Raw genomic sequence first — 15,678 nt, forward strand, 5'->3', positions numbered from 1 at the left:
TCCTCTGATGTCTCCTGATGTCTCCTGTCTGTCCTCTGATGTCTCCTGTCTGTCCTCTGATGTCTCCTGTCTGTCCTCTGATGTCTCCTGATGTCTCCTGTCTGTCCTCTGATGTCTCCTGTCTGTCCTCTGATGTCTCCTGTCTGTCCTCTGATGTCTCCTGTCTGTCCTCTGTCCTCCCTGCAGGTCTTTGTCTTCGTCTCCAGATGTAGAAACAGGAATGTTTGGAGCTTGAGACAAATTTTCTGCTGGAAGCTTCCCTCCCGTTTCACTCTGTCACTTTTCCTTCTCGCTCTGTAGTTTTTACTTTCTCACTCCTCCCACTCCTTCTTTTTCTCCTCCTCCTGCTCCTCCTCCTGCTCCTCCTCCTTTTCTTCCCTTAACTTTAATAGTCTCTTATGTAATTTCCCATCTATTTTTTCCGACAGTTTCCATTGAAAAGATGTTTTTTTTTCTCCACTCTCCTGATCAACAGATTTCTCTTTCCAGCCTGATTGGAACCAACAATTATTAAACAGAAACACAGACTTTGTTTTGTGTTTTTTAAATAAAGCATCAGTTGTTTAGTCATACACTAAGGAAAGTCCAAACAGTGAAGATTGGCCCAGATGGGTTCTGTTTGGGCCTCTAACTCTGCACAACTGACCCTGTTTGACCCTGTTTGACCCTGTTGACCCTGTTGACCCTTTGCAGCTACGTCACTAACCATTCGAGGCGCCACGTCGGAAGTGAGGGACGGGAGCACTGAACAGAGCGACTGAAAGTTTTGCCACGCGATATTGGGCTACAGAGGCCTGTTTTTGGACTAACGTTAAAGGAGCTCATTGGTTGCTTTGACGGCCGGAGCGGGCGGAGTTCTGACGTCACGTGCAAAAGGTCGTTGCTATGACGTCATTATGGAACCCAACAGAACCCCCGAGGTGACCCAGTGGAACAGGAACAACTGTTAAAAGATGAAACTCATTAGTGGCTAAATTAGCAATCATTAGCTTAGCGACAAAATAATACGAGGCCGTCATCAGCATATAGAGTTCAGTCTTTGGTCCAACGATGATGATGATGATGATGGCTCCTCATCTTTTTGACACGTTTCCATCAGAAACACGTTCACAGGTTAAAGGTCACAGAACAGGGTCAAACTCAGTAACACGGATCTGCTGTAGATGCTAGCATGAGCTGTTTCTATGTTCATTTTTCTACATGATCCAGTTTGAAGCTGAACTGTTTGTTTTGCTAAAGTGAGGCCCAAAATTAATCAATCAATCAATCAATCAATCAATCAATCAATCAATCAAATTTTATTTGTATAGCACATTTCAGCAGCAAGGCATTTCAAAGAGCTTTACATAACTAAGATAAAAACAGCATGTGAGAAAGAGAAAGAGATTTAAAAAACATAATTAAAACATAAACACTGAGAAAGAGAAATAAAAAGCTGTAGAACTTTAGTTGAGACGCCGTCAACTGGGACTCCAACCCTTTAGACTTTAGTCAAAACGCCGTTTGACAAGGACTCCAACCTCTAGGTTTTTAGTTGAAATGCCGTCAACTGGGACTCTAAACCCCGAAGGACTTTAGTTAAACATCATTTAACTGGGACATTTTCCGGGGGGCTTTATATCATTAAAACGTAAACAGTGAGAAGGAGAAATAAAAAGAAATGAATAAATAGATAAAAGTAAAGATAAAAACATTAAAAACATCAAAGACATCAAAACCCCACACTCTAACCCTAATTTAGCCATAAGCAACTCTAAATATGGTTTTAAGTTGAGATTTAAAGGCTCTCAGTGTTTCAGCTGTTTTACAGTTTTCTGGAAGTTTGTTCCAAATCTGTGGTGCATAGAAACTGAATGCTGCTTCTCCTCATTTGGTTCTGGTTCTGGATGCAGAGCAGAACCAGAACCAGAAGATCTGAGGGGTCTAGACGGTTGGTACAGCAATAACAGATCTTTAATGTATTGTGGTGCTAAACCGTTCAGTGATTTATAAACTAACAGTATTTTAAAGTGTAGGGACTTTAAAACTGGTGTTATGTCTCCATCTTCCTGGTTTTAGTGAGAACAGCAGCAGCAGCTTCTGGATCAGCTGCAGCTGTTTGATTGATTTATTAGTCAGACCTGTGAAGACGCTGCTGCAGGAATCAATGCGGCTAAAGATAAACGCCTGGATGAGTTTCTCTGGATCTCACTGAGACATCAGTCCTCTGATCCTGGAGATGTTCTTCAGGTGATAGAAGGCCGACTTTGTGACTGTCTTAATGTGGCTCTGAAGGTTCAGGTCAGAGGTCATCACTACTCCCAGGTTTCGGGCTGATCGCTGGTTTTCAGTTGTAATAACTGAAGCTGAGCATTGATTCTAGTTCGCTCCTCTTTAGGTCCAAAGATAATAACTTCAGTTTGTTTCTGTTCAGCTGGAGAAAGTTTTGGCACATCCACACATTTATCTGTTCTAAGCATCTGTTCAGTGATTGGATGGGGTCAAAGGTCACCTCTGAACCCATCCAGAGGTCCTCAAGTCAGATCGCTCCATTGACTTTCTGATGTTTCTGTGAATTTGCTGTTTATGGTTCTGGAGCGGCCAAAGATCCAACAACCTCTGAGGACTGACCTTCAGACCAACAGACTCAATCTGATAATAAGACTTTACTTTATGATACTGATACGTCATCATTTCATGTTGCAAAAGCCACTCAGCAGTTAGAAGTAGAGTCTGCATCATTTTTAAGATGCATATTTAAGTAAAATGTCAAGATAATAATTTTTTATAGCTATCTTCTCTAAGAAAGCAGAAATAAATGTATTGCTTTAGCCCAGTGATTCTCATCCTGGTCCTCAGGCCTCCTGTCCTCCATGTTTCAGGTGTTTCCCTTCTGCCACTTGGATGTATCTCTGGGTGATTAACAGGATCTGCAGCTCCTGATGGTCCTGCAGTCATTTGGATCAGCTGTTCTGGAACAGAGGCTCATCTAGAACATGCAGAGGGGGGGGGGGGCAGGGTGGAGAAACACTGATGTAGAATGATTTGCAATTAAAATTTTGTTTAAATTTAGTTTCAGATGAACTAGTCTATGACTGTGATCCTAGCTAACTAGTTGCTGTAATTTAGTCACTGAAGGGTTCAGCTAGTTACTGGGAGACCCGCCAGTCCCAGACCCGTCCCGAACCCATTCTGAACCCGTCCTGAACCCATTCTGAACCGTCCCGAACCCTTTCTGAACCCGTCCCGAACCCATTCTGAACCCGTCCCGAACCCATTCTGAACCCGTCCCGAACTCCTTTCTGAACCCGTCCCGAACCCTTTCTGAACCCGTCCCGAACCCTTTCTGAACCCGTCCCGAACCCATTCTGAACCCGTCCCGAACCCTTTCTGAACCCGTCCCGAACCCTTTCTGAACCCGTCCCGAACCCATTCTGTACCCGTCCCGAACCCTTTTCTGAACCCGTCCCGAACCCTTTTCTGAACCCGTCCCGAACCCTTTCTGAACCCGTCCCGAACCCATTCTGAACCCGTCCCGAACCCATTCTGAACCCGTCCCGAACCCTTTCTGAACCCGTCCCGAACCCTTTCTGAACCCGTCCCGAACCCATTCTGAACCCGTCCCGAACCCTTTCTGAACCCGTCCCGAACCCATTCTGAACCCGTCCCGAACCCTTTCTGAACCCGTCCCGAACCCATTCTGAACCCGTCCCGAACCCATTCTGAACCCGTCCCGAACCCTTTCTGAACCCGTCCCGAACCCATTCTGAACCCGTCCCGAACCCTTTCTGAACCCGTCCCGAACCCATTCTGAACCCGTCCCGAACCCATTCTGAACCCGTCCCGAACCCTTTTCTGAACCCGTCCCGAACCCATTCTGAACCCGTCCCGAACCCCTTTCTGAACCCGTCCCGAACCGTTTCTGAACTCGTCCCGAACCGTTTCTGAACCCGTCCCGAACCCTTTCTGAACCCGTCCCGAACCCTTTCTGAACCCGTCCCGAACCCATTCTGAACCCGTCCCGAACCCTTTCTGAACCCGTCCCGAACCCATTCTGAACCCGTCCCGAACCCATTCTGAACCCGTCCCGAACCCATTCTGAACCCGTCCCGAACCCTTTCTGAACCCGTCCCGAACCCATTCTGAACCCGTCCCGAACCCATTCTGAACCCGTCCCGAACCCATTCTGAACCCGTCCCGAACTCCTTTCTGAACCCGTCCCGAACCCTTTCTGAACCCGTCCCGAACCCATTCTGAACCCGTCCCGAACTCCTTTCTGAACCCGTCCCGAACCCTTTCTGAACCCGTCCCGAACCCTTTCTGAACCCGTCCCGAACCCATTCTGAACCCGTCCCGAACCCTTTTCTGAACCCGTCCCGAACCCATTCTGAACCCGTCCCGAACCCATTCTGAACCCGTCCCGAACCCATTCTGAACCCGTCCCGAACCCATTCTGAACCCGTCCCGAACCCTTTCTGAACCCGTCCCGAACCCATTCTGAACCCGTCCCGAACCCATTCTGAACCCGTCCCGAACCCTTTTCTGAACCCGTCCCGAACCCATTCTGAACCCGTCCCGAACCCTTTCTGAACCCGTCCCGAACCCATTCTGAACCCGTCCCGAACCCATTCTGAACCCGTCCCGAACCCTCTCTGAACCCGTCCCGAACCCTTTCTGAACCCGTCCCGAACCCATTCTGAACCCGTCCCGAACCCTTTCTGAACCCGTCCCGAACCCATTCTGAACCCGTCCCGAACCCTTTCTGAACCCGTCCCGAACCCATTCTGAACCCGTCCCGAACCCATTCTGAACCCGTCCCGAACCCTTTCTGAACCCGTCCCGAACCCATTCTGAACCCGTCCCGAACCCTTTCTGAACCCGTCCCGAACCCATTCTGAACCCGTCCCGAACCCTTTCTGAACCCGTCCCGAACCCATTCTGAACCCGTCCCAAACCCATTCTGAACCCGTCCCGAACCCCTTTCTGAACCCGTCCCGAACCCTTTTCTGAACCCGTCCCGAACCCATTCTGAACCCGTCCCGAACCCCTTTCTGAACCCGTCCCGAACCCTTTCTGAACCCGTCCCGAACCCTTTCTGAACCCGTCCCGAACCCATTCTGAACCCGTCCCGAACCCTTTCTGAACCCGTCCCGAACCCTTTCTGAACCCGTCCCGAACCCATTCTGAACCCGTCCCGAACCCTTTCTGAACCCGTCCCGAACCCTTTTCTGAACCCGTCCCGAACCCATTCTGAACCCGTCCCGAACCCCTTTCTGAACCCGTCCCGAACCCATTCTGAACCCGTCCCGAACCCATTCTGAACCCGTCCCGAACCCATTCTGAACCCGTCCCGAACCCTTTCTGAACCCGTCCCAAACCCATTCTGAACCCGTCCCGAACCCTTTTCTGAACCCGTCCCGAACCCATTCTGAACCCGTCCCGAACCCTTTCTGAACCCGTCCCGAACCCTTTCTGAACCCGTCCCGAACCCTTTCTGAACCCGTCCCGAACCCTTTCTGAACTCGTCCCGAACCCTTTCTGAACCCGTCCTGAACCCACCTGGACCTCGATCTGAATGCTCTACCAACACTCAGGGTGGAGGACACTCTGCTGTCAGCAGGCAGTGGAGTCTGTCTCTCTCACCTGCAGTGGTAGGTGTCCTGCTTGGTGTCCGTCCCTCACCAGGTGTGGCCCAAATGTTGGTTCCTCATATTGGGGGCGTTTTGGGGTCTCTGCCTGCTGTTCGCCTGGGCGGTCTTTCCCAGTTTGGACCAGGCTTCTACTGCTCGACAAATGGACTCACACTGGACTCCAGAATACTCAGTTCTACTGAGGAGATCCTGGTCCAATCAGAGACTGCAAAGCCCACATCATCATCTCTCCACCACTGTGCATCACAAACGCACTCCGGTGTTTCTGCTGATGTGTTGTACTTGGTTCTGTTCGTCCTGGTTCTGTTTGTCATGTCCACTCTGGTCTTGTCTGTCCAGAGGACTTTGCTCCAGATCTGTGTTTTCTCCTTCAACCTTTTCATTCACCCATTCTTTAACCTTTGACCTGTGGAGTTTGAGAGGGGGTTCTTTAGTTTCCAGTCATTTCTCTGAGCACTAACTCCTAGCATAAGAACAACGGCTACTTTGAGGTAGTTTCCTAAAACTCAAGATATTTACAAAAATCTGGGACAAGAAAAACGTTATAAAAAGCCTGAAAGTGCAATAAAAATCAGAGTAACAGCAGAATCAGACATGGATCCAGCGAAACAGAGTGTTGTTCCCTGAGCGGCGGATCAGCGGTGATATGATCAGCAGAGGGGAAGATGCCGTTCAGTTTCTGTCAGCTGGTTTAGTTTTTGAATGAAAACCATTTAAAACATAAAATATATGAATAAAACTGATTTAGTGCAGGTGTGAGCCCAGAGCAGCGCATCAACCTAACATCATCATCATCATGATCAGTGGTGGAAATCCCCCGCTAAACTGCTAGTTTTTAATTTAACACTTTTGTTAGCTTTAAATGTTTAGCAGACTTAGCATCCCCTAAATCAGTTTTTTCAGATAAATTATGAAGCACTGATTTACAGGTTGGTGTGTAATGAGACAATTGATCCTGTTGAGGGCGCTACACTATGTTGTATAACATGTTTTGTCGATGACACATGATGGTATCAACATGGTTGAGTTTAGCAATGTAGCATAACTGCTAGACTGTGTTGGTACAATGTTAGCTAATATCTAACTAAAATTTACTTGTGCTAACTCATTTGTTAGGTAAAATTTCAGTTTAATAAAGTGCCACATCTGTTGTTGAAGTTTTTGTTCTCAACTGCTGGGAATTCTTCAAATAGAGGTTTATATTCATGCTCTTATTTTGAAGTCTATTTATGCAGCAGTTCCTTTTCCTTTACTCGCGTTCTCACCTGAGATGCAGTGAAGCAAATGTTTTTTCTGTACCCAGAATGCATCGCTGTTTGCATTTGGCAAAGTCAGCGACAGAGTTAGCAGTTAGCAAAAACCAGCAACCACACAGTTAAAGCTGACCCTGCTGAGGGTGCTATGTTAAATAGCAACACATTATGTCACTGACACATGGTGGATGGACATATGGTTGGAGTTAGCGCTTTACCATTAGCTTCCCTAAATACCATGTTGGCATAACCCTTTAGCATCAGTGGGACTAATGTTTATGACTATCGTTTTAGAACTAGCGCAACTAGTTTTTAGCTAGCAGTGCCCACCACTTATCATGATGGCTCCTACTTACACATCCAGATCCGTTTGTACAACAACTGCCATAATAACCAGATCTCAGGAGTTCAAGTCTGTGAAGTTTATTAAAAACCAGCATCTGTAAGACAGAAATGGACCCTGAGCTGCACAGCAAGCTGCAGGTCAAAGACTGCCAGACATCAAGTAAAACTGAAACTGCTGCATGTTATCAGAGCTTCATGGTTCAGGGTCCTCTTACAGGCACAACGCCTCTCAGGATTATCAGCTGCACACTTTGGATCTTTATGCCCAAAGGCAGCAGTTTGTGTTCGCCGTGTTGCGGATCCATGTGGGATTTATCTCATGCATCTGTCAGACATGCAGCCAAAACATCACATTTCACTGAAACCTCTGGGACACAAAGATGGAGATACTAGTTTTTATTTCTGTCCCGTCATAAAGATCATCCCAGTTTGTCTGTCTGGTGAGACATCGAGCCTCCGGACCAGAACAAACCCTACATGCATTAGACCTGATGTAACCAACATGACAACAGTATTTAACACAGCTGGAAGATGTATGGGATGTATGGGAGCATCTTAACGAGCTGGACTTTATCGGGCCACAGCGCTGAGAGCAACACGGAACCATAGACAGCAACAAGTTTGGTCTGAAGTCATCCAAGAACCTGCAGACACGTCGTTTAAAAAGAACTCTGTGCAAAAACACCAAGAGGACTTTAAGGAGATTAAGTGCCAAAAAGGAGGAGACTAACTTCATAAATAAAAACAGGAATAAACGAGATTTAAAAAGTTACAGTTTGTTACAGAATAAAATAACGCTAAACTTCAAGGTGTCGGCCTTTCAGAGGTCCTCCTGCTCTCCAACATGAGCTAAAGAACATTAAAACTTTCATTTCAGGGAACCTTAAATCTGCAGAAATCTGTCCATGACATCCCAGTTCTTCATGTCCAGCTTTGAGTTGTGTGGATTGTCTTTGGACCCCAAATGTCCAAAAGCTTCGTGATCCATGTGTGAGTAAATCTCTTCAGATCCAAAATGTTCTTTTCAGTTCACAACCAACTGAAACTCACTGACGTAGCCGGGATCTGGAAGTCCGGATCAAATGACCGGCGTTCCTCATGTTTAGGTCAAGTAGAAGTTCTGAAGTCCAGATTAAGACCGGATCCAGAGGGTCTTGACCAGCAGCTAAAGAAGATGTTGTCCTTACAGTTTGGATAAGTGCACATCTTTCCTCAAGCCCGTCATTCTTTGTCCTGTTTGCCTGCTTGTTCTCAGAACCAAATCCATGGCCGCCTTCTTCCCTTTATGGCCTGTTGCACCCCTGAGGAACAGGCGAGAGTCCGTTGATGCTCACTCTTCTCGCCATCTGGTCCTGGCTCCCCAGAGGACCAGCTCCGCCCTGCAGGGTTTGAGTCAGGCTAACCTGGGCGGTGCTGAACGAGGTTATTCGGCCACTTCCAGCAATCTGGAGGTTCACTGTGGTGGCATAACTGGCCTTCTGGCTCCCCTGTTTGGGCAAAGGGGATGATATGATGGGTAAAGGGGAGAGAGTTGAGGGTGGAGGGGGCGAGGCAGTGACCTGAGGTTGCCTCTGGAGGCTGTGGAACTGGTGTGACTCCGGAAGAGGGGAGGTCAACCCAGAGGGGGAGAAGATCAGGCATGAGGAGGAGGAAACAGTTTGCTGGTGAGAGGGCCGGGTGACGTAAGCACAGATCAGCTGAGTGCGACAGCTTCCCTCCTCCAGTTGTGGGTCGCCCCAGTCGGCCTGGCCGTCCGTTGGACATGGGGAAGTGATGAGGTGTACTGGAGACATGGGCGCAGTGGGACTTGTTTCTGGACTGTCTTCTCCGTTGTACTTGCTTGACAACTCTCTGACATCTGGCCAAGGGACGCTGGTAAAATGTTGCCCACTAATATCACCCTTACCAGAGGTTAACCTGGTAGGGGAGAGGGTGCACTGCAGACCGGCTCGAGGGCTTAGGCAGGACGGGGAGCTGCTGTGGGAGGACCACCCACTGCTTGGACTAATCGGACAGGACTCCTGCTGTTCAAAGGATCCTCGGATGGATCCAGTGAAGCCGAGGGATCTTTGGCCGAAGTCCGCCCAGGAATGACGCTGTGCGCTCCGGGCTGGACTTGGAGGTCTGTCTGAAAGGGTGGAGGAAATGGGCCTGCGGACGATTTGGGGGAGAAGAGGGGAAGAAGGAATCCTGTATGTCTGAGATCCTGAAGTGGATGAAAACAAGGAAGGGGAAGCTGAATGTCGAGGGTTCCTGGGTTGAGGTGCTGCTACATTATTTGTCCAAACTGGCACCCCAATAGGAGGAGGGGAGAGTATCCGGGGGCTCACACATGCAGCGGAATCACCACAACTGGAACCATCAAAGGAAGCCCTTGGTAGGTCCAAACGGAGGTCCAGGTGATTGTGGGAACCTCCGACCCGTGAACTCCGGGGGTTGGGGGGCTTGTTCGCCATGGGAGAGGAGTAGTTATGCTGTGGTGGTGGAGAGCAGAGGCGAACAAATGATGCTGGAGTTGGGGAGGGAGTTGGAGACTGAACTCGTGAGCTGGGTTCAGACGCAGAAAATGGCCGCGCTACACGGTTGTGAGATCCGGACCACAGAGGATACTGACTCTGGAGGGGTTCGGTACGGCCGTCAGCCCCTAAGCAACCTCCATTACTGACAGCGCCACCTACATACCCAGCAGAGTTGTTGTTGTTGATGTTCTTCTTGCCAAGTTGTGGTGAAGCACATTTGGAGTGAAGGAAGGAAGGCCGTGGTGAAGGGGAGGAGCACCGAGGCTGACGAAGGCCTGCCGACGGAGAGGGAGGGCACTGAGAAACAGAAGGCGGAGACAGACAGGAGGACCGGACCGAGGACGGGGGACATCTGGGATGTTGGTACCCCTCCTTAGTGCACCCCAGCTGGGTATAAGCCGGCATGGTGGGGCCTAGCTGAGCTGTAGGAGGGTTTGGTGAAGGCATCCGCCGTCCCAGATCCGGAGTGGAGGAGGGACTCGGATTCATCAGCTTTATGGTCGGTGCTTGTTGTCGGGCTGTTCCTTTCTTAGACATACTCTGACTGATGGACTGGCTGATGTGCGAGGCAGCTAGAGATCTGGTAAAAGCTGAGGAGGGACAAGTGGGAGAATGGAGGGGAGGTGATGGGGAGGAAGGTGTTCCTCTTGATGGTGAAGAGTTTCCACACAGAGGAAGAGATGGAGTTGGGCTTCTGACAGAGGAAACAGTAGAGGGAGTGGGGGACAAACAGGACAGCGCTGAAGTGAAGGCTGCAGGAGATGCTGGAGTAGGGGAGGACACTGGGATGTGCCTGAAGGGCGAGGAGCAGGGAGGGGCTCGGACTGAGGAGGCGCTGGCAGATCTTAGAGGAGAAGGGGAGCGATGGACGAGGCTGGCGTTGAAGACTGAGGGGACGGGGCTTGTTGTCCTGAGGGACGATCCAGGCAGCGGCTCGTCTGGCTTCCTGAAAACAACAACAACACAAAGTTAAGAGGGAAACAGAGCAGACACTGAGCAGAATGCAGAACTTTCTCCAGTCTGTCTAGTTAACTGCAGCTGCTCCTCCCAGTTCCAGGCCAGACCTGCAGCCTTTCAGAGGAATATCGCTGTTTGTTGGACCTGTGATTATGCGTCTTTATGAATCACACCTCCAGCCTGTGGATGAACCAGTGGTGAGTCATTACACACTGATGAGTAACACCTTAACCGACTATTAGCTGAACACTTGGAACACAGCCTGTGCTATTCTGGTCCATCTATGTTCCAGCAGGAGAGGAAGAGGTCAAACTGAATGGCATCCAGCCCTTCAGTTTCACAAGAACATGAAGCAGTAAACAAACATTCACTTTCAGGGTCCATTCCTGGAATTTCTGCCCTTAGGAATCAACCAAGCTGTGGTTTTCATGTGTTCATGAAGGTTTGAGAGGTTTTGTCCTTGTTTCTGAATGTTTCCATTATTTGTTCAGTTCGATTAACTAAAAACATAATCTGTGCAGCTTGGGTCATTTCTCCTCAGTTCTGCAGAGCATTCAGGACCGACTCCCTCTGTGGGAGTGAAAACAGGCAGAATTGGCAGGACTGAAGTTATTTTATGTCCCACATGTGCAGACGAATTACACCAGATTGTTCCTCTGCTTCCAGCTGACATCAAGGAGAAAAGCCACCAACTGCAGCTCACAGGCAGAAAGCTCTCAGCGTCCGTCTGAACACAGCCCAGAAAAACAAACTCCACTTCTGTTTTTGAAAGGCATAAATGGGGAAAAGGTTCGGTTAGTGTCTCGCTGTAGCCGGTGTGAGGAAACAGATGTTGGTGAGGTAAATATTAACGGGTTTCAACCCAACCTTTGACCAGGAGTATCCCCAGTAGAGGACAGACTGATCGATCTGCTTCATCTCGCTCCAACCAGCGGCGATGAAAAACATCTGCAGTTTGAAGCAGATCTGATGTTTCTGGAGCTTCAGTCATGCAGCACAGCTCCCCAAACAACAAAGAGCCCTACGTCCGAGTCATCTTCTGGTCAGCCGGTCCTGTGTTCGTCCATCACTGCCTGCTTTGGATCATCCTCAGAACCAGAACCGGTCCAGACTGCAGGACCTGCAGTTCATGAACTGTCCAGTTCATGTCCAGCATATGTGGGAACTGCAAAGGTGATAGCTTCAACAGGCTGACCTTCCCTCCTTCTGGGTCTGGTACAGGTCAAGGGTCACAAAATGGGAAGCTATCACCTCTGCAGTTCCCACACATGCTGGACATGAACTGTTTGGACTTCTACCTTCATGGCGCGCTACAGAGACGGTTTCTACCTGACTGGCTGAGCCAGAATGCTGAGGTCAGATTGAGGTCAGACTGAGGTCAGACTGAGGTCAGATTGACTTTGGCCTCATCTTCTTCTTTAATATGTTTATAAAACCAAAAAGAACAAAAGTATACTTTTTCATATCTTTTGCTTTTTTGGACTGAGAGCGGAGCAGAACCAAAGTCAAATTCCTTGCTATTGGCGGCTGAATCTGGTTCTGGTTCTGATTACTGGATCAGAACAGAGACTGGGTTGGACCGCCTGGTTGCTCCACTGATTGATTTATAATGTTCAGACCAGAGATTTGAGCTTCTCCCACATCATTTTCCAGAAATATCAAAATATCTTAAAAGCCCATAAGATAAAATGCGTCTTATGGGGACATTTTGGTTTGACAAATGTTTTACATTTTTCTTTATTTTAAAACATAAAATTAGAAAAAAATGTGTTTTTAGCGGCTCTTTCAGTGGACTGGAGTTAAAATGGTCTAAGACCAGGACTGGGTAGTCCAGGTCCTGGAGGGCCGGAGGCCTGCAGCTGTTAGACGTCTCCCTGTTCAACACACCTGGATCCAGCAGCTGAATCTCCTCCAGGTTCTCCAGAGTCCTGCTAACGACCTCAGGATGTTGAAGTAGAGACATCTACAGGTTGACCCTCCAGGCCTGGAGCTGCCCACCCCTGACTTAGAGCGATGCTGTGCCCCCTGGTGGACACTTTAGGTATGCCAGCTTCCTCTAAACGTTTGCATCAGAATAAATGTTCTGATTCAGCTTCTGCACGAACAGGCTCAGATTTTTCTTCTTGTTTGGATTTTGAACACTTTAAGTTTCATTTCCAGCTCTGAGGTCTGAGAGGTGTGTACCTTCGCTCCGTCTCCGGTGAGCTGCTGCTGGTCCACGGTACCGCTGAGGCCCGGTGGACCCCGGCCAGCAGCGAGTCGGACGAACACGGACTGGCCGGAGCTTCGTCTTTCTGAGGACCCAGAGGACCAGCGGTGGTCGTATGGTCCATCGGGTCGACCGTGTCCGGCCGCCCAGTGGACCCAGCTGGTCTTGACCCGTCCTCCCTCCACGTCTCTTTTGGGGACGGTTCTTCGGTCAGGCCCGGTTCCCCTGTGGTTCTGGACTCTTTTGGCATTGGGATCAACCCAGAACGACCCTCCTGGTCTTCCTCGTGGCGTCCAGCTGCTGCGTCTCGGTCGGGTCCGTTTCCCTCGGCAACCGCCGGCGGAGCGGAGACGTTTCCAGACGTCCGCCGTCCTCCAGCTGCGTCCACACGGCGCCCTTCGTCCTGCTCCGGCCGGCTGGAGGAGGAACGGAAACCTGAGGTCCGACCTTCATCTGGAGAACACGACCTTGAGGTCAGCTCTGAGGAACTCACCCGCCTGCTTCCTGTGGCTCTTCAGGCTCAGGAGAAACAGCAGCAGCTTCATCTTCCTCCTCTTCCTCTGCAGCAGAGTCCCGACTGGACCCCTGAGGCTGCGGCCCGGTTCTGGAGGACACGGCTTGGTTCTGATCACATGGACCTTGTCCTGGTGTTCTGGAGCAGGTGAACTCCCTGGGTCTGGACAGACTGTTCTGCTGGTCCCCGGTCCGGGTCACACTGGGCCACGCCTCTTCCTGCTGCGGGTCTAGAGAGCAGAAACAGGTTGAGACGTTTTAGAAACATGAACCTGCTGAGCAGAACTGAAAAGGTCCAGTTCTAAAAGGTCCGGTTCTAAAAGGTCCAGTTCTAAAAGGTCCGGTTCTAAAAGGTCCAGTTCTAAAAGGTCCAGTTCTAAAAGGTCCGGTTCTAGTGACATACAAAACGGGACCAAGAAGAATCATCTCAGAACTTTTCTGTGATTCATTTATGAGAAGAACAGGAACTGTTCAAATCCTCAAAGCGTCAACAAACAGCAGGGAACTAGAGATCTGGATGACCTCTGACCTCTGACCTGAACCTGCAGAGCCACATAAAGACGGGTCCAAAGTGGCATCGATTACTGCAGCAGGGTCGACCCAACCCTCCAGAACTCTCAGGTCTTCTGGTTCTGGTCTGCTGGCTGTGACCTAAAGAAGACCCAGATCCGGTTCTGGATCTGGATCAGAAGTTACTGATGAATGATTCTTCCTGCTCTCATGTTCACAGAACCCGACTGAAAATGGACCAACCGTCTGTCTGCGGTTCTGGCCTTCCCTCCTGGATCTGGGTCTGGTTCTGGATGGGTCGGTTGCAGGCGTGGGTCTCTGTTTTGGTCTCAGAACCAGTCTGGGCTTCGGACTCCTTTTCTTGCTCTGATGGACTTTTGTCCCGGTTCTGAGTAGAAAGTCCTGACAGCCTTGCTGAGACCCATGCTTGGGTTCTGATGGTGCTGACCCGTTTGTGAAGCAGCGGCACCTTCATGGTGCTGGCTTTGGCGCTGTACATGCGGGCCAGGGTTTGGACCTTGCTGAGAATACGCTCAGAATTCTCCATCAGGACCGGGTCCACCACCGGGTTCGTCTCAAACAGGCCGATACCGGTGACATCGGACCCCATCCCCTCAAACAGGGCCCGGTTGGCGCTGACGATCTTGGAGTGGCGGGACCACCGACCCACTTTGCTCTGACTGGGGAACCGCTCCAGGTTCTCCCTGAGGTTTGTTGGGTCCCTGGTTTTGGTTCTGGACCACGTGGACTGGGTTCCGCCCTGTTTGGGTGTTTGGCCCGGTTCCTGTTCCGGCCTGTGTCTGGAGGGTTCTGCCTGGCTCGGTTGGGGCTCGTCTTTTTGTTCAGGATGCTCAGGAAGAGCCAAGCTTTCTTCTTCTGTTGTCTTCACAGCATCGCTCTTTCCCTCCTCCGGTTCCTCTGGAGATCCTCTGCAGACCTCCTCCTGGATCTCCGGTTCAGGAAATGTTCTGGGTTCTGAGTCCGGGTTCTGCCTGGGTGGGGACGGTTGGTCTGGACTCTCCGGTTCCCCCTCAGGAGACCCCAGCTGTTCCTCCACGTCGGCTGGAAGGGAGGAAGAACTGGATCTGGATTCCTGGGTTGCCTCCACGTTGAGCGTGGGCTCCGCCTGGTGTCCGCTCACGGTAAAACGCGACATGGACTCCTTCACCAAGCCGGAGGGGATCTGGGAGAAACTGCTTCTTCTTCTTGTGGTGGGTCCCTCTCTCTGCTCCTCTTCGTCCTCAGCTTCATCCTCCTCGGCCTCGGCGGCGGCCTCGTAGTAGCTCCTGATCTTCTCGATGATCTTCTTGTCCTTGTTGGTGAGGGTGGAGCCTTTTTTGGGAGCCTGGTACCTCTGGATGGTACCAGGCTGGATGGGGTGGGAAACGGGGCCTGGGCTGTGTGGTTCCGTCTCAACCAGGCTGTCGGTGTTTTCTTCTGCAGATATGGAGGGCTGCAGATCTGATGATGAAGGCTTCTCTGGGGTTTGTTCATCTTCATCATGACTTCCTGGTCCTGTCTCAGCTGCTTGCTGCCCTTTGACCCCAGCCACCTCACCAGAACCATCTGGACCTTCGTCAGCTGGATCTTGGTTGGTGATGCTCTTGTTCAGGTCTTCTCCTTCCTGGTCTGGATCAGCCAGGAGTCTCTGCTCTGAGCTGGAGGCGACCGCAGGCAGCGGACTGGTCGGGTCAGCTGGAGACTGGACCTCACTGGGAGGATCCTGGTTCTGGTTCTGGAAC

The 15,678-nt window shown here is 50.3% G+C and overlaps 1 protein-coding gene across 1 annotated transcript in view; it reads right to left on the reverse strand.

Moving 5' to 3' along the window:
* Positions 1-7,290: 7,290 nt before the first annotated feature.
* The window catches only part of plekhg2 (pleckstrin homology domain containing, family G (with RhoGef domain) member 2), a 65,368-nt gene continuing 56,980 nt past the window's right edge, over positions 7,291-15,678 (reverse strand). The window contains exons 19-22 of the mRNA XM_088011512.1: positions 14,180-15,671; positions 13,407-13,656; positions 12,889-13,329; positions 7,291-10,693 (exon numbers count right to left, since the gene is read on the reverse strand). Of these exons, the coding sequence (XP_087867638.1) occupies positions 8,512-10,693; positions 12,889-13,329; positions 13,407-13,656; positions 14,180-15,671 (4,365 nt within the window). The 3' untranslated portion in view covers positions 7,291-8,511. The remainder of the gene's footprint in view (positions 10,694-12,888; positions 13,330-13,406; positions 13,657-14,179; positions 15,672-15,678) is intronic.

The sequence above is a fragment of the Poecilia mexicana genome, unplaced genomic scaffold (genome assembly GCF_051168715.1).
Source record: "Poecilia mexicana isolate PSO_F unplaced genomic scaffold, ASM5116871v1 scaffold_13, whole genome shotgun sequence".
In the NCBI taxonomy this organism is placed as follows: Eukaryota; Metazoa; Chordata; class Actinopteri; order Cyprinodontiformes; family Poeciliidae; genus Poecilia; species Poecilia mexicana.